Source organism: Crinia signifera, chromosome 8, assembly GCF_055691185.1.
Source record: "Crinia signifera chromosome 8, ASM5569118v1, whole genome shotgun sequence".
Lineage (NCBI taxonomy): Eukaryota > Metazoa > Chordata > Amphibia > Anura > Myobatrachidae > Crinia > Crinia signifera.
Window position 1 is genome coordinate 57,978,018 of NC_139224.1, and position 26,914 is coordinate 58,004,931.

At 45.6% G+C, this 26,914-nt stretch overlaps 1 protein-coding gene and 1 pseudogene across 1 annotated transcript in view; one reads left to right on the top strand and one right to left on the bottom strand.

Annotated features, from left to right (window-relative positions):
• The window catches only part of CSNK1E (casein kinase 1 epsilon), a 67,750-nt gene that overhangs the window by 19,100 nt on the left and 21,736 nt on the right, over nt 1-26,914 (bottom strand). Inside the window, exon 2 of the mRNA XM_083156479.1 lies at nt 19,075-19,158. Within this exon, the coding sequence (XP_083012605.1) occupies nt 19,075-19,150 (76 nt within the window). The 5' untranslated portion in view covers nt 19,151-19,158. The remainder of the gene's footprint in view (nt 1-19,074; nt 19,159-26,914) is intronic.
• Nucleotides 21,638-21,756, top strand: LOC146029617 (5S ribosomal RNA; annotated as a pseudogene).

The window sequence follows — 26,914 nt, forward strand, 5'->3', positions numbered from 1 at the left end:
TCTGTCCTCCTGTCCATGCGCGCCATGTCCGTTAGACACAGCGTTTGTTGGCCGTGTGCCACATAGTGTGAGAAAATTTGCGCGCCTAGTGAGACAGTCAGTGTGTGGCACCATGGCAGGACCCAGATTGCCCCAGCAATATCCTGGGTCAGACGCTTGGTCTTAAAGTAGTACTTTCAAAATAGTTGCGTACACTCACTCCTAAGCATTACACATGAAAGAAAAAAGGCCAACTCTGCTCCTTACCTCTATAGAGAGGATTCAAGTGTTTTGTGCACAGACAGCAACTAGATGGCTCCTGATGGAGCAATTCAGGTGTGCACAGCCTGCAGTGTGGACATTACTGTTCTGTTGTTCCATCTATTTGACAGGCTTGTAACTAGTTAGCTTATATTCCTGTTAAATTTATTGTTTCCTAAATTTCAAGGGTCCCACACATGGACGACACTGCTGAGCGATCTGAGCAATGTAGATTACTCAGCACACATCGATGTGTCAGTACTGTTTGCTGAGCGATCTGTCAGGGCCAGCGTTCTCCAGTGAGAACATTGGCCCTGACCGGCAATGTAACTAGATTTATCCAGCATGGCCCCTACACACCGAGCGATGTAGCGGCATTTTGTAAGCAATCTATGGAGACTGCATAGAAAACATGCTGAAATCGCCCTGCGTGTAGGCCCCTTAGAAGTACTTACAAATCTTGTTTCAGCTAAATGCACATGAACTACACTTATTTAATACAACATACAAACTAAATGCACTGTCGGCGTATGTGTGTTTTGAGAAGGGTTAGGTAAAAAAAAAAAAAGAGATCACGTAAGAGATCATATATTAACCCTTTGAGTGCCAAGGGAATTTGTCAAAATAGGTGTGAAAATTGCCAAGCAAACATTTGTATTCATTATAATGACCTGTAAGGTTTACTGTATATATATTTTTTACACATTTTTGATTTATATACCAAATGTGAGCAATGCTGGCATTTTTAAACATAAATTTTGCACATCTTTCACAGATGTTGGCACTCAAAGGGTTAAATCAAAATTTTAAGACTTGTTTTAAACACAGATTAATCTGACAAATTATACTTAAATCAGTTCTACTTTCATACAGGAAATAATTATATTTGCAAAAGGTTAAATATTTCTTAACACCTTTTATACTTGTGTTTAAAATGTTATATATATATATATATATATATATATATATATATATATATATATGTGTATATATATGTATGTATGTATGTGTGTGTGTAGATTTGCATATTTCATATATTAAAACACATCAAGCACACACTTCTAGAAACAGACTTTTCTGGTGCTCCTTGCAGGGGTAGTCCAACATTATATATGCAAGAAGGAGTGTGGGCGTTCAGGATAATTAAGGATTCACACTATATTTTTCAGAAAAATGTAAGGCCACAAGACACTTGCTTCATGTAATTATTCCAAAACTGGACAGTAAAATCTGTGATTGTGTACAGTATGTTCCTAAACTTTTACCTGTTGGCTTTTTACCTAGGTCTAGCACGAGTAGGTGACCACACAGTAATCATTGTGACGTTTATAAGGAGAGCCTTCAATTGTTTAACACACCGGTTTATCTGATCACCATGACAAACCATTGTGTAGTTAATGACACACTAGAGCTGTAATTACAGATTCAATCACCAAGCAGAGCACAGATTATCAAAGGGACTTTGAAGGGGATTATTATAGAGCATCTATTTACATTTCTTAAAGAGTAGCTCTCATTAGCATGGAGACAATGTTGACCATTTCTACCTGGAAAGATCAAGTGGGGCGACTCCTTAACAAATAAATCTCCTCGCCCAAAATAAATGCTGCACTTCTGTGACAACCGCTTTGTTGTGTATGCACACATGGGCATATTCACAGCCTCTCATGGGGGTGGGGATTTAGTTCCGGGGCACTATACAGTTCCTTCCTGTGACTATTTCGCTAACGCCCAAGGTCAGCTGCAGCTCTCAATGCTAAGTGCCAGGCGCAATGCATCAGTCAGGTCGCAACTAGCCCCAAAGCCTTACTATAAACACATTGACACTGTGCCACCACCGTCTTCTACCAATATGGTCTTGTTTCCAACACAATTACCGCAAACAAGCTAGAATCATTGGTTCCTATCTTAATGTAGTTTATTTGCTTTTTTATCAATTAGCACCTGAAGTTTTATATACGGTCACTCCTGCTTGTTATCCATTTCTGAATACTCTGTTCCCAAATGTTACAGGACATACATGGGGCGATATTCACCCCATTTGTAAGCGATCTGACTAGATTGCTTAGAAATGGCACGTGTGTGTATAGCCCCGGGTGACAGCAATGCACAGTCCCATGTGTGTCAATCATCCAGAGGGAAAAAAAGACAGTACTTGCACCGCCTTTCCTGCTAGATCGTGGGGCTTTGCCTATAAACAATAAATAAAAATAAACTCTTTGCAGAACGCTCAGCACACATTGCGCTGTGCATTGTGGGTGTACCGCGATGTGTGCTGAGCGATCATACTTTAACCCATCACTCAGCACAGCCTTCACGTACGAGGCTTTAGTCTAGATATTTGGAAAGAATAATATAAAGTCAAGTGTTGCTCTGTTCGAACAGCCTACTGAGGCGCCAAGCTAAAATGCTGGGGTCCGAACAGCACTACTTATGTTGTGCCAATTACTTTACACAGGTTTAGCCCCTTACTCCATCTGTGGAGACACAACATGCATGAAAAAAATAAATCTGATTATCGCCCAATTTAGACACCATCTTTAAAGTCAGAAAAATATATTTAAAAGTAAAACATAGGTACATAATGATGCATTCTTTATTTAACTAAAACTTGTGAACAAAAGGTCAGTCTATACATTATACCAGGGGTGGGGAACCTCAGGCCCTGGGGCCATATGCGGCCCCCGTAGCCGGTTTGAGTGGCCCTCCCACCCGTTCCCAGGAGTCAAGTACAGGGAAATTCTCGCAAGAAGTAGGTAGTTCTTGCGAGATTCCTCTTAATTAACAGCAGCCAGAGACTGTCAATCCTATTCAGTGGCAGCCACCAGAGCGTCAAATGGCTGCAGCAGGACAATTTGTAAGAGAAATTTTTACATATGGCCCCCAAAGGATTTTTCCCCATACAAACGGCCCTTGGCACGAAAAAGGTTCCTCACCCCTGCATTATACCATACTACATATTATTTGTATTTATAAACCCATAACAGGCATCATTTTAAAACCAGCAGAACACATTATGGCTTACGCTTAGTTGATGCTTAAGCAATGATTACTATGTTGCACTATATTTATAGTTTCCATATGCAGCAGGTTCTTATTACAGGATAGTCCCACTTTCTTGCTGAGGGGGGGAGGGGGGGGGGGGGGGTGTTGTATCCTTGCAAGCACATTGATCATTAATTTGAATGGAGAAGAGTCCTCAGAACAACAATGGCAATAATCCTGTCACGGTTTACAGTATTTCAGCACCCAATAAGGAACATCCTTTGGCTTTTATTGAGTCACTAAATGTCAGGTTAGAAGGATGTTCCTGTTTCTTTAATTAATAGATTTTATTAAAATTTTAAAAAGAAAAAAAGTTCAAAAGAAAAATAGGATACATTAAAAAATATATATGAGAGACAGGGTCTATGTACTAAGCTGCGGGCAGTGATCAAGTGGAAAGAGATGAGCTTCCCACCAATAAGCACCTGACCGTTTTCAAACACATCCTGTGACATGGCCGTTCCGAGCAGATACCTGTTCACTCTGCGCTCCTTAGTAAATAGACCCCATAGTCACTGGATTCTTTACACGATTTGCCAATTTGTTTAGAACCGGGAATGTGTGATCATAATGGGGGCCTTAGTCACTTGGCTCTGACATACATAAACTACTAGCTTATACAGTACAGTACATTTAAAATAGCTGTAGATGATTCAGAGAAGCTCATCAAAACGTACAACCGCATTATTCCAAAATATGGTACCTTTGTCAAGCTAGAACAATGAATACAGATGCAGCCACATATCCATTCATGGTGCTCGCATTACATTGGCAGGCCAGTGACATTCATGTGGGCAAACCCGTTCCTTCAGCACTTCCCAGAAATACTAATCAAAAATATACATTTATCTGTCCAATGGTAGACAGGTAGCACGCCGCACGGATTTGGCCTCAAAAACCAGTAGCAAAGCGTGTATTGGGGGGGTGTGTTGCAATCTGCCTCCGCTATTTCCGATGTGGGAAATATCTTTAGCGATAGCATTGAAGCGGGATCACGCCGAGCGGCAGGTGGGACATTGAATCCTGCCTGTCGTTCTGCGGTCAATCAGAACGCAAACGGGCCAGGATCACGGCTGTCGGCAGTGATATTAGTATCATAATTGTGTATTTCAGTGGTTCTCAAACTCTGTCCTCAGGACCCAACACAGTTCACATTTTCCAGGTCACCCGACAGGTGATCTCAATTATTTTAAATGATTTTGTGAGGAGCATGCACTGGGGTCCTGGGGACCAACTTATTTATATGGCACAACAAGGGTGCCACAGCGCCAAACAATACATAAATGAGCAAACAACAAAAGTCAAAGTAATTTAGGACACGTGTATTGTAATTAACGACAGTTGCGTCAGGGGACAGGACACTGAAGCAATTATTAGAGTAGCAGATATAAATATTCTAAGAAAAGCACAGAAGGAGGGCCCTGCACGTGAGAGCTTACGCATGCACACATTTTCCAAGTAATGCTGCAGCCAGAGCGACGGAGGGAACAATGTATATTTAAATGGGTGCAGAGTGTGTGGGTTCCCCTAAACCCAGGGTTACCACACACCGTGTACCATAATATAAATATATAATCTTGGGGATTGCGGCCTGCCACTCTCCTAATAACAGCAGCTGCCCCGGTGCCTTCACATGTGATGAGTAGTAGACGAATTGAACAGCGGCACTCTTTTCAAAGATATATATTCGAGATGAACAAAACTGACGTTTCGGAGCTTGCACTCCTTTATCAGTCTCACCTACACACTTTGATAAAGGAGCGCGAGCTCCGAAACGTCAGTTTTGTTCATCTCGAATATATATCTTTGAAAAGAGTGCCGCTGTTAATTTCATCGAAGCGAATAGTCTATGGTAAAAAGCTAGGACACTCACAAGTTTGGAGAAAAACGGCAATGTGTCTTCTAGGCTTAAAGCATAGCCAAAGATATCACCAACAGTTCAGGCACTGCTATTGGTGTTTTTCTACAAATGAAATGGTGTCCCTTAATACCACATTTTTTTAATTAATAAAAGATTACTTACAAAACACACACACACACACACACACACACACACACACTTGTATATCATTATATATCTATTGGATCTGAGCCTAATTTCTTTGAAATACATACACACATTAGTTGATCTTCTGCATTTGGCACCTGTACATGGTGTACTTCACTTTGGTGAGACTGTACGCATGCTTTATCAGAGATAAATAGGAAGCTCCCAGGACAGCCCAGCAGATGGGGATAGACACAGCAGGAGTGTACAGCAGATAGGATGGGGGAAAATAAAAATCATCTCTTCTTCTCCTCATGGAACATTCCACTTCCAAACACATTCACTGAACACACACCAGCCATGTTCCAATCCTTCCTCATAGTCCACGAAGACTGCAACTATTTATTTAACCCTTTGCAAAGCACCAGCAGCACCAGACTAAAGGAGCAGATGTAGCCTGTAGAGCCCAGCAAGCACCCCTTACTCAGCAGCAGCCTCCCATTTCCTCTCTTTCTAATGGCAAGAAACATCCTGTTTTCATATTGCAGCAGCAAGGCATGCTAAAGGCAAGCCAGAGCGTAAACGGTGTCTGATCACAAGGGATATTAGCGCACACTACAGCAATGCATTCCCATGTGATCCAGTCTGAGCGCCAAATCTAATTTAGCTATTCGTGTGTGCAAAAAAAAAACCTGGAAAAAGCATCCTTTGTGTATTGCCATGATATTTCACTGTGCCAATCATCCTTCTAGAATGACAACTTTAAAATATTTATGCCACAGGATTTCACCTGTATTTCAGAAATTAGAATGGGGTTACATATTTTTTGCATCTTCTAAATTCACATAAAACAAAAGCCTTTAGCCAGTGGATGAAACGTACCAAACAAATCTAATAAAGCTATGGTTCAATATACAAAACCATAATGTATGGAATTGTAGAATTAAAATAGGCCAGAACAATAGTGTTTTAGGCCCATATTTATCAAAGGTTGGAGAGAGATAATGGAGGTCACTCTGGTCGACTCCCAAATATGCAAATTCGGAGTTATGGAGCCAACTAAACGCCACCTGCACGAACGCCAGCCCCCATCACATGGCGAATATCCCCGCATGTGCGCAAATGGAGGTTTAGCATAAACATCTACTTGCAGCCTTGTGTGTGGACCCGAAATCATTCGATGGGGACTCAGATTTGCTACTCCCTGGTACAGGAACAGGGCAGGCAGCTGACATCCGGTGAAGTGAGCTGCCCTCCCCCAGCACCCATGTCATGGCCGAATCCCCATGGGAAAACCCAGCTTTTTCATGGGGACGCCCATGAAACGCTGGGCATTCCCATTGTCACGACCTGTGCCTGTTACCCCACGCCCGCACTGCTCCGTTGGAACAGGCTGGCAACTATACAAGTCAACGCCTCCGTTGCAAACAGAGAACATACATACACATCAATGCATATGCGCAGCAGCAAAACATCGCTCCACTATGCAAATGCACCGGGAGCATGAGGATCAGAATGACCTCCAAAGTACTAACCCCCCCCCCAGCATAACCAGTCCCGGGCAAAGTGCTGGGGTCACCTTGTATTTAAGAAACCAGCACAGAGACAAAGGGGGATATTCAATCGCCGTCGAGCATCTCCCGTGGGGGAGATGCTCGACGGGCCCTATTCAATGCTGTCTTCCCCGACAGCATTGAACAGGGTTTCCTGGCAGAACGAGCCCGACATCTCTAGCTGTCGGGCTCGTTCTGCCGAGAACAGCCGGGAAGTGACGAGCTGCCGGCTGCATCTCGTCACTTCCCGGCCGCAACTTGCAGCCACGCCCCCTTCTCGTCCCGCTGCAGGCGGGACATTGAATCCCGCCTGCATGTTCTCGGTCGAGCTGACCGAGAACGGGACTGGGTCACGGCAGGCGAGCAAGCTCGTCTGCCGTGACCCGAAGATTAAATACCCCCCAAAGAGTAGGGGTTCCTTGTATTTTGGAACTAGCACCGTGCTTCAACAGCCAGCGTTGTCATGATACAGCTGGGGACACTTTTTATAAAAAGGTACTCCGGCCGTCACATGAACACCCTTGATGGTCAGCCCTGAATGGGGTAACGGTGGGGGGATCCCTCAAAAAAAGGGATCCCCCCATCCCAAGGCTTAACCTTTGCATGGCTGAAGACTGGTACTGTCCCCGGCTCTCCTGGGCGGTGGACGCAGAATGATTATTCTGCTTGGTTGAAGGGTTACCCCGTCACTAGGATTAATGGAGCAATGGGGGAGAGAAGCCTGTGGCTTCTCCAATTTGGGATTTTGCAGGGTTTTTTTCTTTTCATTTTTAAATAAATAAAATCAGCCAAGAGTCCATCACCCAGGGGCACTGGGGACTACCCCATGCTTAATGGCTTAGCCTGGGAGGGGTGGGTGGGGGTGCCTTTATTGGGGGGTTTTCTTACTCCCCCAGGTACCCTGTCCAGGGCTGACCAGCCAAGGTGTTCATGTTTCTGCCGGGAGGACCTTGTATAAAAAGTGTCCCCTGGCTGTGTCATGACACCGCCTGATGCTGGCTACAAAATATAGCGCATTTTATTTTTAATTTTGACACGATTTTTGGACAGAATCATATACAGATCTCACTGATATGAGCACGGTTCTGTCAAACTCCCCAGCCTGGACCTGGTCTCTGTTTTTTGGTAATAACTAGGGTGCGATTTAAAAAATAGCACCTTATTACGTTTGCGATTTTGATGCTTTCTATGAGAAAACATTTGGATGTGATTTTGAGTGTGCCGTTTTTTGACCTCCGGGCCCCAAAAATAAAATAAAAATGTACACTCTATTACATTTCACCCCTTATCTCTCTCCAAGCTTTAGAAGTCTGGGCCTTAGTATTACAATATAGGGAGATATTTATCTTAGCCATCCTGTTGCTGTGGCACTTAATATTCTGTTTTGTTTCACAGCTGCAATTTATCAAAATATACCCTCAAGCAATGTATTTACCTGCACATTAGGGTAATTCTCAGCCCAAAGAGCTGTGTATAAGCCACACCAACATGCTGTCAGAAAGGGATCCAGAAGAGGCCATTTCTGTAGAGGGATATCCATCGACCATCAACAATTTGAAAACAATGGTTTATGGCTGATGTTGAATACTTTTTGCCATCGATGTGGGAGACTAAGCATACCCGACACCCAGAAGTCCCACCCCCATGTTCTGATTTGCCCACGGGCATTTGAATGAAAACGCTGCTGTGAACGATCCTCAAAAATATCTGCATCGCTTGCAGTGATTCTTTTAGTACAAGTACAGCCAAGTCAATTAATTGACGTTTAGTTAAATATTGCGCCCCAATAATGCGCCCCAAGAAAATGGTTATCATCCCTTTGTAAGTAGATCTATACAGCATTTGTTGGGGTAATCACCAGCTGGTCAGGGACTGGAGATATCTACAAAAATATCTCACTACAGGAGCTACAAATGTACGTTCTTACTAGAATAGCACAGCATATGTGTGCAATTACCCCAAACCGCACTGCTTACTGCCTACAATGCCTTACCCTTGGCAATATTATTCTGTTGAAGCCACAAAGTACCAAGTACACTTCAGATGGGATAAGTGGGCTTTCTGTAATACAGCAAAAAATGTATTAAGAAAAGAGGCGAATTATACTTACCGATAATTCCTTTTTCTTCATAGAGATCCCATGGCAGCCTTAACACTGGGATATTCCCATCCCCCATAGATTTCAGACAGGACATTTTTCTCTAGGACCGCCCACCTTGGGTATAATAGCCCCCTCCTTGCTCTCCTCTGTGTCTTTTGCCGTCTCCGTAACACTGGTCCTGGAGAAAAACACAACATAGCATAATACACAGGGAGGGTAACCAATGGCTGCCATGGGATCTCTATGAAGAAAAAGGAATTATCGGTAAGTATAATTCGCCTCTTTCTTCTACGATCCCCATGGCAGCCTTAACACTGGGACATACCCAAGTAAACACACGGGAGGGCTGAATTCATGCATGTATATTTATTCATATATATGTAGGCTTTTAAACAGCCGAAGTAGCCTCTTGTAAGACATGCTTCCCAAAGTGGGCAGTCGATACATTAAGTGCGTAGTGATTCGAAAAGGTGTGAACTGACGACCAGGTAGCTGCTCTGCAGATCTCCGCCACCGACGCCTTCGCCTTATTCGCCCAGGAAGTGGAAACTGCCCGGGTAGAGTGTGCCTGAACAATCGGAGGAGCTGTTCTACCGGCCTTCTTGTATGCAAACAGGATGGTTTCTCTGATCCACCTGGATATTGTCTGCTTCACTGGTGCCTTCCCTCTTTTTACTCCCTCTGGAATGACAAACAAGTGATTAGAGGTTCTGAAAGGCTTAGTTCTTTCCAGATAAATGGCTATCGCTCTGACCAAGTCTAGAGTATGCCAGGCTTCTTCCTGCTCGTTTTGCGGATTGGTACAAAACTGAGGTAGTGTTATCTCTTGGTTCAAGTGGAAGGAAGAGACGACCTTAGGGACAAATTCTGGGTGTGTACGTAGAACTACCCTGTCTGGAAATATTACCAGGTATGGTTCCTCTATCCACAAGGCCTGCAGCTCACTGACCCGTCTAGCAGAAGTGACTGCGACCAGAAACACCACCTTCCAGGTGAGGAATTTTAATGCGCATTCGGCTAGAGGTTCAAACGGCTCCTTAGTTAAGACCGCCAGTAGTAGATTCAAGTCCCAAGGTGCTACAATGGCCTTGATTGGTGGTCTGATTCTCTTCATCGCCCTACCAAATCTTTTGACCATTTTGTCCTCCGCCAGAGGCCTGTCCAATAGCACACTCAGTGCTGACGTCTGTGCTTTGATCGTGGCCGTGGCTAGGCCCATTTGAAATCCTTCAAACAGGAACTGTAGCACTTTGTCTGTGGGGATACATGCAAAGTCTCCTTTGAACTCCCCCCAGGTAATAAACTTATTCCAAGTTTTATAATAGGCTGCTGAAGAAACTGACTTCCTAGCCTTCATCATCATCTCCGCCACTTGTGGTGAAAGATTATGTTTCTTCAGGATCTGCCGCTCAATTTCCATGCCTCTAGACACAATGCTGCTGGGTCTTGATACAACAGTGGACCTTGGCTCAACAGATCCGGCCTGTTCGGCAATCTCCAAGGTTGCTCTATCGACATTCTCAGGGCATTGGTATACCAGGCCCTCCTCGGCCAATGTGGTAGAATGACTATCACTTGCACCCGGTCTTCCCGTATCTTCTTCAGTATCTTGGTTATTACCGGGAAGGGGGGAAAGACGTAACCCAGGTCGAATGACCATCTGATCGCGAAAGTGTCCAGTGCTTCTGCATGAGGATGCCAAAACTTGGAGCAGAATCTGTTCACCTTTCTGTTGGTGGCTGTGGCCATCAGGTCCACTTCTGGCACCCCAAACTTCTTCACGATCTCCCGGAACACCTCCTGGTTTAGTTCCCACTCTCCAGGCAGTATCGCCCTGCGACTCAGGAAATCCGCCACTATGTTCTCTTTTCCTGGAATGTAAACTGCTGAAATCGACAGCAGATTCGCCTCTGCCCAGTTCATGATCTTTTCCGACAATCGCATCAACTTCTGACTTCTGGTTCCCCCTTGGTGGTTTACGTGGGACACCACTGTCACGTTGTCGGTCATAATTCGGAGATGAGAGCCTCGAATTTTTGTTTTGAGCATGGATATTGCTTCCCAAACAGCCTGCAGTTCTCTTGCGTTTGAGGAATTCTTTGCCTCCTCCTGAGACCAGATTCCCTGAACTGACGATTCGCCTATGTGGGCTCCCCATCCTGACAAACTGGCGTCCGTTGTCAGTATCCGGAAACTTGGATTTTCCAAGCTGGAGGATCTGCTCTCCAGATCTTCTAACCACCATCTCAGGGATCTTCTCACTGGTTGTGGCAGCTGTATCATATGATGGTCTTTGTAGCCTCTTTTCAACAGTGGAAGCAGGTGCCATTGTAACTGTCTCGAGTTCCACTGCGCCCAGGGCACAATCCTTATACATGACACCATCATCCCCAGCAATTGAACTGCTTTTATAAGTGGGATTCTTCTTTTCAGCAGTATCCACTCCGTCAGCTCTTTTATCTTCGCACCTCTTTCCAACGACAAGGCCACTGAGTAATTCCCCGTGTCTATTCTGACACCTAGGAACTGTATCGTCTTGGTGGGATTGAACTGACTCTTTTCGTCGTTTATTATCCACCCCAGTCTTGTCAGCGTTTCCAGAGTCAGCGATAGGCTCATTTTTACTTCTTCCGCCGAGTCCCCAGCAATTAGCAAATCGTCTAAGTATGGCCAGATCTGGACTTTCCTTTTTCTCAGCTCCGCCATCACTGTGATCAGAACCTTCGTGAAGACTCTCTGTGAACTTCTCAGTCCGAACGGTAGGCACGTAAACTGGAAGTGCTGACCTGCCACGTAAAACCTTAGAAACTTCCTGTGATGTCTGCATACTGGAATGTGGTAGTACGCGTCTCTTAGGTCCACTGAGGCTAGGAACTCGTTCCTCCTTATGCCTGACAGTATTGACGCTAGGCACTCCATCCTGAACTTTATCTTCTTTATGAAGCAATTCAGTTCTCTTAGGTCCAGGATGGTCCTGAACCCACCTTTGGCTTTTTCCACTAAGAAGAGATTGGAGTAAAAGCCCTCCTTGTGTTGGGTCTGCGGCACCTTCTCTATTGCTTTTAGTTTTAATAGTTGCTCTTTCTTTTCCCAGAGCGCTGATCTCTTCTGCCGATCTTCTGGTACCCTTGATTTCATGAATCTGCTGTGAGCGGGGAACTTCGCAAATTCTATATGATAACCCTCTCGAATTATCCCCAACACCCACTTGTCTGTTATGGTATCTCTCCATTCCTTTAAAAACAGTGACAGTCTGGCTCCTACCTCCAATTCCCGAGGATAGTCATGATCTTCCTCCTCTATCCGACTGGAATCGCCCACGAAAGGACTGACGAAAGGCCTGCCTTGAAGTGTTGGAACCTCTTCTATAGAACGGTCTGCCCGGTCTGTACGTCTTAGCCTCCTTGTACGACTGTTTGGACGAAGTCGGGTAAGGGAAACGATTTCTTCTATCTTGAGGAAGCCGAATCGATTTTCCTCCAGACAACTTCTGGATCATTGTGTCTAATTTAGACCCGAATAGGAACTTCCCCTCAAAGGGCAGCGTTGCTAATTTATTCTTGGAGTTGGCGTCCGCGCTCCATGGTCTAAGCCATAGCGCTCTTCTGGCTGTGACCCCAGCGGCCATAGTTTTCGCTGAGAATGACACTGAGTCTAATGAAGCCTCACATAGGTAGTCGATTGACTTTTGCATAACTTCAATACTCTTCAATAAGTAATGCTTGGATATTTTCTCTTCAACATCCGTATGGAGGTTAGATGCCCATAGCCTTAAGGCCCTTGCCACAGATGCCACTGCCACCGTGGACTTCAGTGCTCCTGCCGAGGCCGAATGGACCTTACGTAAGGCGTTCTCAGTTTTCCTATCCATGGAGTCTTTAAAGGCCGCCGAATCCTCCACTGGGATGGTGGACCTTGATGTAAGTTCTGCCACTGCGGCATCCACTTTAGGCAGTGAACACCAGCCTAGAAACTCATCGTCCTTGTATGGGTACATCTTGTCGACCCGGTTACCCAGCGTTAATTTCTTGTCCATATTCGTCCATTCCTTGGCGATCATATCTCTCACCATGGCGTGGACCGGAAATGTTCTCCCCTTTTTCGGTTTTTCATCATATAAGGGGTTCTTAACCCCCGACGTACTAGGCTCTTCTTTATAATTCATCGCCTTATATATATTCTTTAGTATACCTTCAACCAAATCCAGATTAAAGGTTCTGGTTTCCTCTAACTCCCCTTCATCCGTGGAGTTATTCTCTGGCTCCTGATGCTCTATCTCGTCAGCTGAGCCCTCTTCACCACTGAACCCCGCCTGAGCTCTGGATCTCTTTGGTGTTTTTGCCTGCAAATACTCATCTTTGGAGACAAATGAGTCCTTCATCCACGCCATCAAGTCTTTGAGAATCTCCGATTGCTCAGCCTTTCTCTCCACTCTTCTCTGTCCAGCTTCGCATTCGTCACATAGTGACTTATTTAGAGCTGAGGCAAATAGTTTATCACAAGACATGCATCTAGTCTCCACAAACTTCTTCTTTGCCGTTTTCTTTTTAGGAATTGTATCCTCAACAGGCACACTACAAGAAAAAACTACACTAAGTAACTTGTAAAATAAAGAAACTAATGCCCAAAAACCAAAGGGCTTACCTCACTGGGGCATCAACCAGCTTGTGGGGAGAAGGTGCATCCATAACGCTTTCTGCTACAGTGCTATCAAGTCCAGAATCCTAGAATAGCTGCACATGCTATTCATCCTGGCGTTTCTTTAAATAGGGCGCCTTAACCCTGTAATCGCCGCTTTTCCTATTCAGGATGGCCAAGCGGAACCAAAAAATGCTTCCCCTTGTTTCCGTGGGGAAGCATTTTGTCAGCGCACCTCCGGCGCTTGTGGGCGGAAGTGACGCGTGCCGCACACTTCCGCCCCTTCTGCCTGTCCTCCGGAGCGCACAGACGCGGCTTGCAGCTCGGTCTGATGGCTCCCTTCTCCTGCTGCTGCCCGCGCCATCGCGCCTTCTGCTTCCCAGCGCCTGCCAGACCGCGTGCTCCCACAGCCTGCAGTTTCTCCGCTGGGTATGTAAAATTTCGCATCCTCCAGAGCGCACATCTCTGGGCTTTCACAGCGTTTTTCTCATAGGGACAGCTGTTATGGGTTAGCGTCCCTGTAACCGGCAGGCATCCATGCATAAGGGCAGTATACTGGCCTTAGCATCCTCCTCTCCCCGGGGAGCCACCCCATCATTATATAGAGGTAACCCTGTTTAAAATAAATTAACAACCTACTCTGTCCTACTCTTAACGGAGACAGGAAAAAAGACACAGAGGAGAGCAAGGAGGGGGCTATTATACCCAAGGTGGGCGGTCCTAGAGAAAAATGTCCTGTCTGAAATCTATGGGGGATGGGAATATCCCAGTGTTAAGGCTGCCATGGGGATCGTAGAAGAAATACACTTCAAAAAAGGTACTCCTGTACTAAATGCCAATTTGGGACAAGACAAGGAGAAACCCCTTGACATGATCACCAAAATGGACAATACCTGTATTTCTGCCCTACGCAGAGTTCATCATGGACAGGATCAGGGAAGGCTCCAGAGGGGGAGCTGCAGCACAGTTCAGAACTGCCACCAACTGCCTTTTCAAACTGACTCACTGGCAGTTGGTATGGCGCCCCTATTTGAATTTTGGACTGTGTTGCATCCCCTCCTCTGGAGCCACCACTGTACACAACTATTTTGTGGGTCAAAAGATTCTTATCTTGTGTTACATTGTGCGTCTAAGAAACAATTGCACGATTTGTTCTGAGCCCTGCAAGATACGCAGTTACATAGGAATTGATGAGCTAAGTACCTGATTATGTCAGGTCTCAGCCGACTTTACGTGTGTCCCTGTTCAGCAGCCAATACTTTAAGTCTAATGTCTGCACAACGTGTAATCCCATGGAACTCCTATGACCCACAAGAATATCCGTTCCTGAGGAGGGGGCAGTGTTTCCAGACACAGGAAACCTCCAGGACCCAAGAATGGATGGCAGCCAGCAGATGTTCTCCCCAAGATCACCCAGGAATAGAAACACTGACCCTGGGTGTCTGAGCCAGAATAACATCAGTGAATAGGATCAGGGTCAGTATGTTACAGATCCCGCAACGCCCTCTAACCAGTCTGCACTTTGGCTTATTTAGAAAAACATGCCATAAAAAGAGGTGACAATTTCCTGTGCCATCCCTGAAGATGTGAGAGGGTAGGAGGACATTCAGATCCATAAACAGTGGTATTGGTTACTACCAAGATAGATAGATATCGGAGTAAACGACATGTACCTGTAATTTGGGGAATCATACCCGACATGGGTAAATTACAGCTTAAAAGTTGCATTCTGCACAATGTTACATTAAACCTGCAACTCAGAGTATCACACTATAGCATTTACAGGGTTCAAAGGGTATTCTTGCATAGTACTGCTAGAGTCATTGCAAATAAAAAGTCTCTGCATTGACCTTTTTATTACAGATTTTAGCGAAAAGATGTAGCCATGCTGTCATGCCAACCAAGTCTCCTACCATGCCATAAGAATGGCACACTAAAGCTGGCCATACACCTACAGATTTTTTACCCGATCTGGCTGGTTGGAACAAAAACCTGGTTAAGTAATGAGTGTAAATGGCAGTTGACCATTTGCTTGGAAATGCTGGAAAACTTACCAGATTTTTGTTCCAACCAGCCAGATCTGACAATGAATCTTTAGGCGTATGGCCAGCTTAAGGCGTACTATGGTGTAAGAGGATCCAAAGCATGTAATTACATTGCGTTATCGCTGGGTGGCGATTGCGCAAGTGATAAAAATGACATCCATGGCTATTCAGCACTGTACTGTATATGGCAGTACAGAATACCACATACCATATGTACTATACAAAGGAACAGACAAGCCTCCCAGTGCACACTACAGTAAATATTGTTTTTAATACAATAAAAATTGCACACATTGTGAAATTTGACAAACACCAAGCGTAGCCCTGAGTGTCATTTACCACCTGCATTACAAAAGAATTCCAGGCAATATTGCTTTATTGCACCTCACTGTAAAATTATTTAAAAAAAAGTATGACACAAACTGCCTGAATGGAAAATGGTCAAGAATCCTTTTTTGTAGAAGAGACGCTCACAGAGCCGTTCAAATAGTGAGATCAATTCAGCACATGCTCAGCATCTCCACCCCCTAGCGCCACTCTCCTATTTATTCCCACATAGCCAGAGCCAACTGCAAACAGTTCTACACCTCCCCCATCATCAGCATCCTTCCCTTCATTGCTTCTACTAAGGCCACTACAGATATACTGTAGTATATACACTGCCACTTAGCTGCATCAGGTGTGAATGAGCTGACATGTCTTTGTTACAGCAGGCTTCATGGCCTAGCGGCTACAGTGTACCATTTGCTGGGTTCAGTTCCCACTCAGGACCGATTTCCTTTTCTTATTTCTACGGTGTTGTTTTTTTACATTAAAATGTATGCATGGATTTTTTCCCCCCATAGTTTTACTTGTGCAAGCTGGCACACAATTTTGGTGCAAAAAATGGGCAGCCTTATTCAAAGTGCGTTCTATGTTCATTAACTATTTACAGTTTCTTATATAGCGCAGCAGATTCAGTTGTGCTTTACAATTGTAGACAGTGGTAGAACAAACTGGGTAAAGACAGACAGACATGGAGGTAGGAGAGCAAGCTTACAATCTATTTGTTTAGGAAACATGACAGCGCCTGAACTAAGCTCACTGTGTTTACTGCTATGCGAGCACCTCTTCTGCAAAAAAAAATAAAAAAAGACTACCAATTTCTGAATAGGCAGTTTAGCATCTAATGCAGCTTGGGGACACATACAGCAGCTGTAGAAAGCAAAGCGTGAGTACTATCCTATTGAATTTACATTATAAAGCAATCCGTAGCCCTGCATCCATGTGGTAAGCAGACGCTTGTATAGCGTGTTTCCATTTACAATTAACTGTGCGAGATCTGCATTCAGCGATTCTGTAGCCCAGCACTCATCTGTAAAGCAGATTATCACTGCGTGTGTGCCTCCATATCTGTATACTGCATCTCAAATATAGTAAAAGGAGTAATTGCAAATCCTGTACTACATTTTATTGGAGACCTCATACATGCATGTGATTTTTTAAAGCGATATTTGGTGGACATACATAAGCATTACATGCACCGGCAACTCCAAAATAAACCAGGCTGTGACATACTATACTGCAGTGCGCCTCCTGTATAGATATATGCGCCATAGGGAGAATTGATGAGTGTGACTACATCTGTATATAACAAATATAAAAGATTTAGTCATTGGTAGTACGCAATGGGTTACTATTGTGTTCCATAGTAGTATAATGGAATCCTCCCTGTTAGTGGAGCCTAGGAATACATGTGAAAGTGGCCACTGGCATGCTATATTAGCGCACAGCAGCTCTAAATGCTGAGACTTTGCTGCCTAGAGGCGTCCAGAATAATATCACACACAGTCGTCTCTTCTGCATTACTTTATGCATACCCTGGGAGCAGAGAAAATGATGGAATAGTGAAATAGCCTCGCTCTGATGGGCACTTGTGAAATGTAAACAGGCAAGGATGAAAAAGAAGATCATCTGGAAAATACTGCAGCAGAATGTAGAACTGCTAACAGGAAAGCCCATGTATGACAGGTCAGTGACTCGGGATGCTGCCAGTGAGCAACATGTGAATAATCCTCAAACTACTCCGGATATTTAACTATTAATAGGTTTATCTAATTAATGATTCGGCGAACACTAAGACTGTTTAACCAATCAGCACGGATGTTAGTACTTAATAACAGGAATAGGTTTCTGCTTCATGACCAGGTTTTAGGTTTGGGAGATGCCTCAGTATCATCAAGAACACAGTGAAGTCATCTTAAGCAAACCTATATGGCCAGAAAGATTGGGGGGGGGGGGGGGGAGAGAGAGAATGAGGTCAAAAACGATGTTACGATAACTGGATCAAACCCCCCATCACACACACACACACACACACACACACACACACACACACACACACAAGATTGTGCTCATGAGAATAGAATAGAAAAGATCTACTGTGTTTGCGAGGTATGATCACAGCTGTTTTAATGGACACAGACTCTGTGGCAGATGGGGAGAGGAAAAGCTAATTGTGGTGATGGTACAGAGTATGGGTCATAATCGACAGCACTAAGGTGGAGATGCATTGGGTCCACCACTGAAGGTCGACATGCATGACTGTCGGATTCGGTTGACATGGGATTTTTCACAATTTATTTATATCGAATGTCGACATGGACACTAAAAAGATGCACTGATCGCTCGCTATGCTTCAGGCACACTATTTTATTCTCCCACCACACCCTAGTGGATGGTAGTGCATTAAGTACCACCTGTCGGTACATGTCGGCTCATACAAAATGTGAAAAACCCCATGTCGACCTGACCCCATGTTGACCTTCAGGTGTGTTGACACAATGCATGTTGATCTCCCCCTTGTTGACCTAGTGACTGTCCCCCGATGGTACCTTATAGCAGAATTAGAATCACACACATTGTGCATGCATGTTGTGTGAGCAGTAAGTCAGAGTGTGACAGAAGGTGACAACACTACCGGAATGGATTAATGCAGAGCTATATGAGGAGAGAACTGAATCACTATTCCCCCTGCTTTGACAAGGCCATGTCCAGCCTGAAGGGAGAGCCACTGAGGTCACAATGACGTCACCAAGTTTCAGTGCCAATACCCACGTGCAAATCTCATCTCCTCGCTGGATTACATAACATTCATAATAATGTTCATGTGTAACTGATACACAGTGTTGTAACAGAAAGCCTGATACCAGTGCTAGACGAATGGAGGCCCATGTAGTTTGGACTTTATTGTAGTCTGAGCTACAACATGAAGCTTTCTGACAGCTGGCAAACAGTTAACAGTAAGTAAAATGTAACCAGCACAGTCATATGGAAAAACAAAAACTAAAATAGAACATCTAGTGTGTTTTGGTTACACAAATATGATCATGAATTTGCAACTGAAAAGTAATAAAAGGTACTATATGTGGCATGGGTACATCAGTTAACCCCCAGTAGGCAGTATTAGAGAGCAGCAATGCTTACCTAAATAGATGTCTCCAAAGGAACCACTTCCGATCTTCCTGCCCAGCCTGTACTTATTTCCCACTCTGAGCTCCATCGTTTAACCTGGAAACAGGAACATATGTTACAAAGCATGGTAGCAGTAGGAGACCTGGCAGTTTGTTTTCAGAATTTATTTTTAACTGCACATTAGTTCCATAAATATAAGTATTGTCAAGGAAGTGGCGAGTTACGTACAGCTGTAGGAGAAGCAAATAGTAAAACATAATACCTAACAACACAATGAAGATGAACATACACGGGAATCTGACACCTGCGCTCTGGCCACAAGCAACACAGCGCCCAGGAATGCAGCTAATGCCCAGCACTCTAACCAGGGGAACATTCCGTCCAAAAATATCTCCCTGGAGCGAATGCCCATCTGACAAATTCATTTATCAGATGATTGCGGAATATGCTGCGCTACATAAGAAACTGTGAATAAATAAATTAAAAAACACATATTCAATAGTATACTGGCAAAGACCCTCTACTCTATAATACGAATGTTTGTGTAGATCCGTAAAAAAATAATAATAATTTCATCCTCAGAAAACAAGAGTATTGTGACAGTTAGAAATACATACGGCAAAAGGTTTACAAATATCATTAGAAGCCACAATTTGCAGTTGTACTACTAGTGGCATCAGTAGGACTGCAGTAGGTTAGTCCAATATCCTTATGCCCCACCCCGTACACACTAGCCGACTAGCGGCATCGGCTACATAGTTCACTATATTGGTAGTGATACTGACCAAATGAGATACTGTATACACACTATCGGCTACCGATATTGTTTAGTGACATCAATGGGTCTGCATCTGTGCATATAGTCAGACTGAGCTGCATGCCTACATGATTGGGGGGGGGGGGCGGGGGGAGCATTAAAGCCCACGCATGCACAAATAGGACTCCGGGTCATAAACACAGGTTCCCTAAAATATGGAATGTAATAACCTTTTCACACATTGGGGAGTTTAATTAAAGAAATTCTATTATCCCCCCACCCCTGGGTACGAGTGTAGTGTGTGTGCACCCATAAGTGACTGGTTTAGCCGCACATAGAGGACTGCCTTGGTGCTGCTGAAAGCACCTACATATGGCACATTCCAGCTCCCAGCTCTGGAGACTGCGAGACAAAATGTTTGTATCCAGCTTCATTGCTTTGTCACCACCACAGACAATCTGTATAAAATCAAAGAGACTGAAGCTACAAGGTCATTGGAATGACTTCTAATTACCTGACAAGTACTAGTTAAACAAGTGATGTCAAAGGCATTAACATTTGACACACAAAACACCAGGGTACTTAAGGCCCAGAGACCTACGAAATTCAAATTTAGTTTGTGACTCAACATGTTACAACACACACACACACACACACACACACACACACACACCACAATAGAGATTTCTATGAGCAAAACAAACTTGACTAAGGACGATAAACTCAAACTTGCCGTCCCCCTGCCCCTCATCTGCTCAATATACATTAGGTCGACAGCTCTTAGATCGACGCAAGCATTAGGTTGACAAAGGGAAGGTCTATAGTCAAAGTCGACATGCAGTTTTCTAATTTTTGTGGTCCGACTATAGTCGTCGTGGACACCGTGTAAGTGTACCGGCTCCCTTGCATGGCTCACTATTATCTCACACCGTAGTAGATGGTAGGGTATGAAATACCGCGCAGTCTGCACAAATCGGGGGTAAAAAAAAAAAAAAGTTAAAAGCTCACGTCTTCCTTCCCTTTGTCGACCTAATGCTTGTGTCGACTATGTGAACATTTCGCAGACCCTAAGGGGGAGTGGGTACCAATTAGGACTTAAATCAGGAGCTAAGGAGTACCACTTTAAGTACTCATTGGCTGCCCACAGTAATCCCCAGGGTGCACTTACAGCAGATAACAAAAAAGTGGGAAACGGTGCACAAATTTGTCTTTCAGGCCGGCTGGAGACCACATTCATCTCTGCAGCATATGTACTCAGGTATATCTTTAATAACTGAAAAAAAGGGGAGTCTGGAGATGACTCAAAGGGAACCCGACAAGGCTTTTTGGGGCACACTTGTAGATAATCTGAGTATGATATGGTGTCTGTATATTAAAATGTAACTTTAAATTGTTTAAACACTAAAATACAAATCTCACATGTGTGAAAGAATATGTTATCATGTGAGCTTCAAAAGGTTGATCCTTTTCTCCACCTCAAAACAATAAATCAAAGACTTTGTCCAGTGGTTCATTTTTAAATACACACAGCGAAAATTTCATAATCAAATTTCAAGGGAGGATTGCCTTGCCCCCTCTCTCTCATCCACAATCCGATACATCGTAAGATTGCGGACAGCAGAAGTGGGGTCTAGACATCACATTCACCCCTTCTCTATTCCCTCTAATCTATTTTTCAGTGATTCTCTCATTGGTGCCGCTACAATCTGTCTCCTTGCTATGCCCACATGGTAACAGGGAGGGATTTTGTGTGGCTGGACCAACAGCAGAAGCACATTGCAGCTCATTTCTGACCAGCAGTGTGCTCTCTCATTACCAAATTATAGCCATACCTCACTGAAACCGCCTGGTACCATCCGAACCCAGAAGCTAAACAGTGATGGGCCGGCCCAGTACCTGTTTGGGGAACTAACAGGGAATAGCTGGTGCTGTAGCACACCATAACAGCAGAAGCCAACACGCTGTAGGAGTGATCTCTATATCCTGTCTTTGCCCTTTGAGTCATCTCCAGACTCCCCTTTTTTTCAGTTCAGCATTTGAACTCCATTTTGGGAGCACCACCAACCAACGACCTTTGCCGCTAAACTACGGAATAGAGCAACGGTGCATATGTTGGTAACTACCTAATTATATTTACTATCAATACCAGTGCCAATCCAACTCAACCCCAAAGAAATAAGAGGATTTTGGTACTACCCGATAAATCCATTTCTCTGAATCAGCAGGTGACACTGGAACTCACATTGGGTTTTAGAGTTGGGACAGCTGGGAGCTAGGCACTACTAATTTGATTAAGGAAGGCTGGGTCCTCCCCTCTAAGACCCATCAGCCCCCAGTTAGGAAATTGTCCTACTAGAGGAGATGGTAACAGAAAATAGTTCACTGAGACAACAACATTCATCAAATCATACTATAAAAGTAACCAAAACTTGCATGAAAGAACACAAAAGGCAGGAAAAACTCCAGAGCTGGGAGGGCGTCCAGTGTCACCTGCTGATTCAGAGAAATGGATTTATCGGTAAGTACCAAAATCCTCTTTTCTCTCTCATGCAGCGGGTGACACGAACTCACATTGGGGAGGTTTTAAAGACCATGCCCCGGGTGGGAGAGCTCTGTGGATCCTGCAACACCAGACGACCAAAGGTCGTAGAGGAAGAAGCAAAAGTATCAAATTGGTAAAAGCGAACAAAAGTGTTCACGGATGACCACGTGGCTGCTCTACAGAGCTGAGAAGCCGTGGCTCCCCTCTGAGCGGCCCAAGATGTACTCACAGATCTAGTGGAATGCGCCTTCAAGGTTGAGGGTGGCGTCTTCCCTGCCTGCACATACGCCTGTGCGATGGTCAGACGTATCCACCTAGCCAAAGTCTGTTTCGACGCCGGCCATCCTCTGCGGAATGCGTCAGAGAACAAAGAGGCAATCTGACTTTCTGATGGATGATGTCCTAGACACATAAATCCTGAGAGCCCGAACAACATCCAAAAGTAGACTTAGAAGGGGAATCACTCCGAAACGCAGGAACCACGATGGGCTGATTTAAGTGGTATTTTGACACCACCTTCGGAAGAAAAGACGGATGTGTCCGCAACTCCGCTCTATCCTTGTGGAAGATAAGATACGGGGTCTTACAAGATAAGGCGCTGAGCTCAGACACTCGGCGGGCTGAAGCTAAAGCCAGCAGTAGCACTGTCTTCCAGATGAGGAACTTCAAAGGAACCTCGTCTAGCGGCTCAAACGTCCTGGACTGTAGAAAAGAAAGGACCAAGACTAAATCCCAAGGAGGCGTTGGTGGGACAAACGGAGGTTGGACCCGTACTACCCCCTGTAGGAAAGTCTGTATCTCAGGGATGAGCGCTACCCTCTTCTGAAAAAGAATGGATAGTGCTGAGATCTGCACCTTCAGAGATCCCAAACGCAGACCAGCGTCCAAGCCCCTCTGGAGGAATAATAACATCCTGGACAACTTAAAAGTTCTAAAAGGCCATCCCTGAGATCTACACTAGTCTGCATAGGCACGCCAAATGCGATGATAGTGAGCCGCCGAGGATGGTTTACGAGCCCTCAACATAGTCGGAATGACTGAACCTGGGATTCCCCTTGCTCTTAAAACTTCGGTCTCAAGAGCCACGCCATCAAATGGAGGGATGACAACTTCTGATGGTCGGAAAACCAACTTCTGCGCGGCCAACATGGGGCAATGAGGATTGCCTGGACATATTCTCTCTTCAACCTCTTTAGAACCTGACCTAGAAGAGAAAGTGGAGGAAACAGGTACACGAAGCTGAATGTCCACGGCATTGCTAGGGCGTCGGTCCCTATGGCGTGCGGATCCCTTGTCCTTGCCACGTATCTCGGAAGCTGATGATTTATTCAAGATGCCATCAGATCTACCTCGGGAGTTCCCCAGCGATCCGTGAGCTCCAGAAACACCTCGGGATGTAGTGTCCACTCTCCTGGATGGAGATCCTCTCTGCTGAGAAAGTCTGCCTCCACGTTTTCGACTCCCGGAATGAACACGGCGGTGAGAATCACCTGTCTGCCCACTGTAGAATCTTGGATACCTCCGCCATGGCCAACCTGCTTCTCGTGCCCCCCTGTCGGTTTACATAGGCAACCGCTGTGGCGTTGTCCGCTTGAATCTTTACTGGTCTTCCCTGAAGATAACCCGGTGCTGCTAGCAAGGCATTGTAAATCGCCCTTAGCTCCAACACATTGATGGATAATTGACTCTCTCTGAAGTTCCATCTCCCCTGCAGACGAAGACCGAGCACCACTGCTCCCCAACCTCTCAGACTTGCGTCTGAGGTTAGGAGAATCCAGTCCCAGATGGCAAATATTCGCCCCTGTCTGAGGTTCTCTGAGTGAAGCCACCAGAGTAAGGCCTGACGAGCCAGTGTTGAAAGCCGAATCAGTCTGTGTAGAGACAGATGCGAACCCGCTCCCTTCCTTAGGAGGTCCAGCTGGAAAGGTCTGGAATGGAACCTTCCCCAAGTTACCACTGGGAAGGAAGCCACCATCTTCCCCAAGAGCTGAACACATAAGTGAAGCTGAACTCGACGCGGCTGCAGAACCCTGCAGGTCAACGCTGTTATGGAACTGATCTTGTCCTCCGGTAGGAACACTCTGAACTGAGGTGTCCAACCAGAGTCCCAAAAAAAGAATCCTTTTGGAGGGAGTCAGAGTGGACTTCTTGAAATTTAGAAACCAACCCAGGTTGACGAGGGTCTGAACCGTCAGGAGCGCGTGTTCCTCCAGCAATTCCGCCGACGACGCTTTTATGAGCAGATCGTCCAGGTATGGTATTATGGTCACACCTTGATGTCGGAGTGAGGCGATAATAACTGACAGAGTCTTTGTAAAAACTCTGGGCGCCGACGATAACCCAAAAGGCAGGGCCCTGAATTGGAAGTGGTCATTCCCTATGGCAAACCTTAGGTAAGCCTGGTGAGGCTTCCAGATGGGAACATGAAGGTAACCATCCTTGATGTCCAACGAGAGCATGAACTCGTTTGGTTCCAAGGATGCAATGACAGAGTGAATCGACTCCATCTTGAACGGTTGGTATAATACCAATAGATTCAGGGATTTGAGATTTAGGATGGGTCTGACTGACCCGTCTGGCTTGGGGACTACAAAAAGATTTGAGTAGTACCCCTTGCCTCTCTGTGTCGCCGGAACCGGGATGATAACCTGGGACCCTAGTAAGATATCTATCGCCCCCTGAAGAGCCGATCTCTTGTCCTGAGACACGGGGAGAGCCGTGGTGAAAAACCGCGTGGGGGGAGGAAAGTCGAACTGGATTCGATATCCGTCCGAAATGAGCCTGCGAACCCAAGGATCCTCCGAAAGGGAGAACCACTGGGTTCTGAAGTCCAACAGGTGAGCTCCAACCTGAGGATCCCCCGCGAAAGCTGGCAAACCGTCATGCCACCGGTTTCTGCGGTGGCTTGGGCTCCTGTGGTCGGGCGTTGGAGTGAGTACGGGCTCTAGCCCGCGTGCCTCTAGAGGACTGAAATCCATGTCCTCTACCTAGAAAGGACTGCTGCGGACGAAAGGACTGGAAAGACGGTCCCGTATAATGACGTCGTGCAGGTGGAGCTGCTGAGGGAAGGAATGCTGACTTCCCCCCCCCCAGTAGCCTGCGAAATCCACTTATCAAGCTCCGGTCCAAACAGGATGTCTCCTGTGAACGGAAGTCCTTCCACAGCTCTCTTGGACTCCGCATCTGCCTGCCATTAACGGAGCCACAACGCTCTCCTTGCGGATATGACGTTGGCCGAGATACGCGCAGATATAAGCGAGATATCCTTAGCAGCGTCACCCAAAAAGGCTGCAGACTCCTTTATGTGCTCTGCTAATTGACCAATCTCATCACGAGACAAATACCTGAGTCCAAACCTTCAAGAATCATTTCCGCCCATCTAGCATTGGCCTTGTTCACCCAGGCCGACACTATGGAAGGTCTAAGTTGGGCACCCGCCGCCATGTAAATGGTCTTTAGGGTAGCCTCTAGCTTGCAGTCCGATGGATCCTTCAAAGAAGTTGCTCCAGGGACCGGCAATGTCGTCTTCTTGGATAATCTGGACACGGAAGCGTCCACTGGAGGCGGAGTCTCCCATTTACCTAAAGCCGCTGGGTCAAAAGGATATAAAGATGGAAAGCGTCTAGGAATCTGAAAACGCTTATCTGGGTGCCTCCAGGCTGCTAAAAGTTGATCCTGGTTCGGACACGGAAACACAATAGCAGACCTCTTTGTCTGACCAAACAGGTCCAGTTCCTGCGGTTGAGGAGCAGGGTCCTCTGGTAAATTAAGAACCTGCTTAACCGCAATAATAAGGGCTTCAATGCCACCAGGGGTAGGATCCGGTTCAACAGGATCATCCTGCACCTCCTCCCACTCTCCTTCCTCCATTTCCTTAAACGGAGGCTCCTCGTCAGAATCATCCAAATGAAACATAGCCTGCAAAGGCCGCTTCTGGCTAACAGAAGTCTGCTTCTGGGTCCTGTTCATTGAAGAAGCTAAGGACTCCACAGACCTAGCCAGGGTTGAAGCCCACGCCGGTTCAGCCCTGCGTGACTCTGCCAATTCTGCCGAAAGTTTGCACATATTCCCTTCTAGCAGGGAAGCCCAGTGAGGCGTAGTGGGCTCGTTCATCAGAGACCCCGTAGGGGAAGCAGAACAGACCTGACAAAGCGTTGGCTTGTCATCTGCAGAGTATTGGGAAAATGTAATATTACAAGAAGTGCAAATAAATGCCTTCTGGGAAGCCTTGGTGTTTGACCTGCCCGTCATGCTCCCTGCGCAAGTCCGGTCTCACAAACCTCTTGCGCCTTCTCACAAACCTCTTGCGCCTTCTCACATACACCCACACACCACACTTAAGTCACCAGGGGCTGCGGGTCCTAGAGGGGAACAAGCCCTGATACCCACAAACACCTCTGAATACACCCCAGAGTATATACCCACAAGGGGTTAACAGGCTCCGCTGGCTGCAGTAGTCCTATGAATAGGAAAAGAGCAGACCTTACACATGGTTAACAAGCCTGTGTGTATGTGTGTGCAGCGCATAGCAATGGGCCGCGCCATGCCCGCCT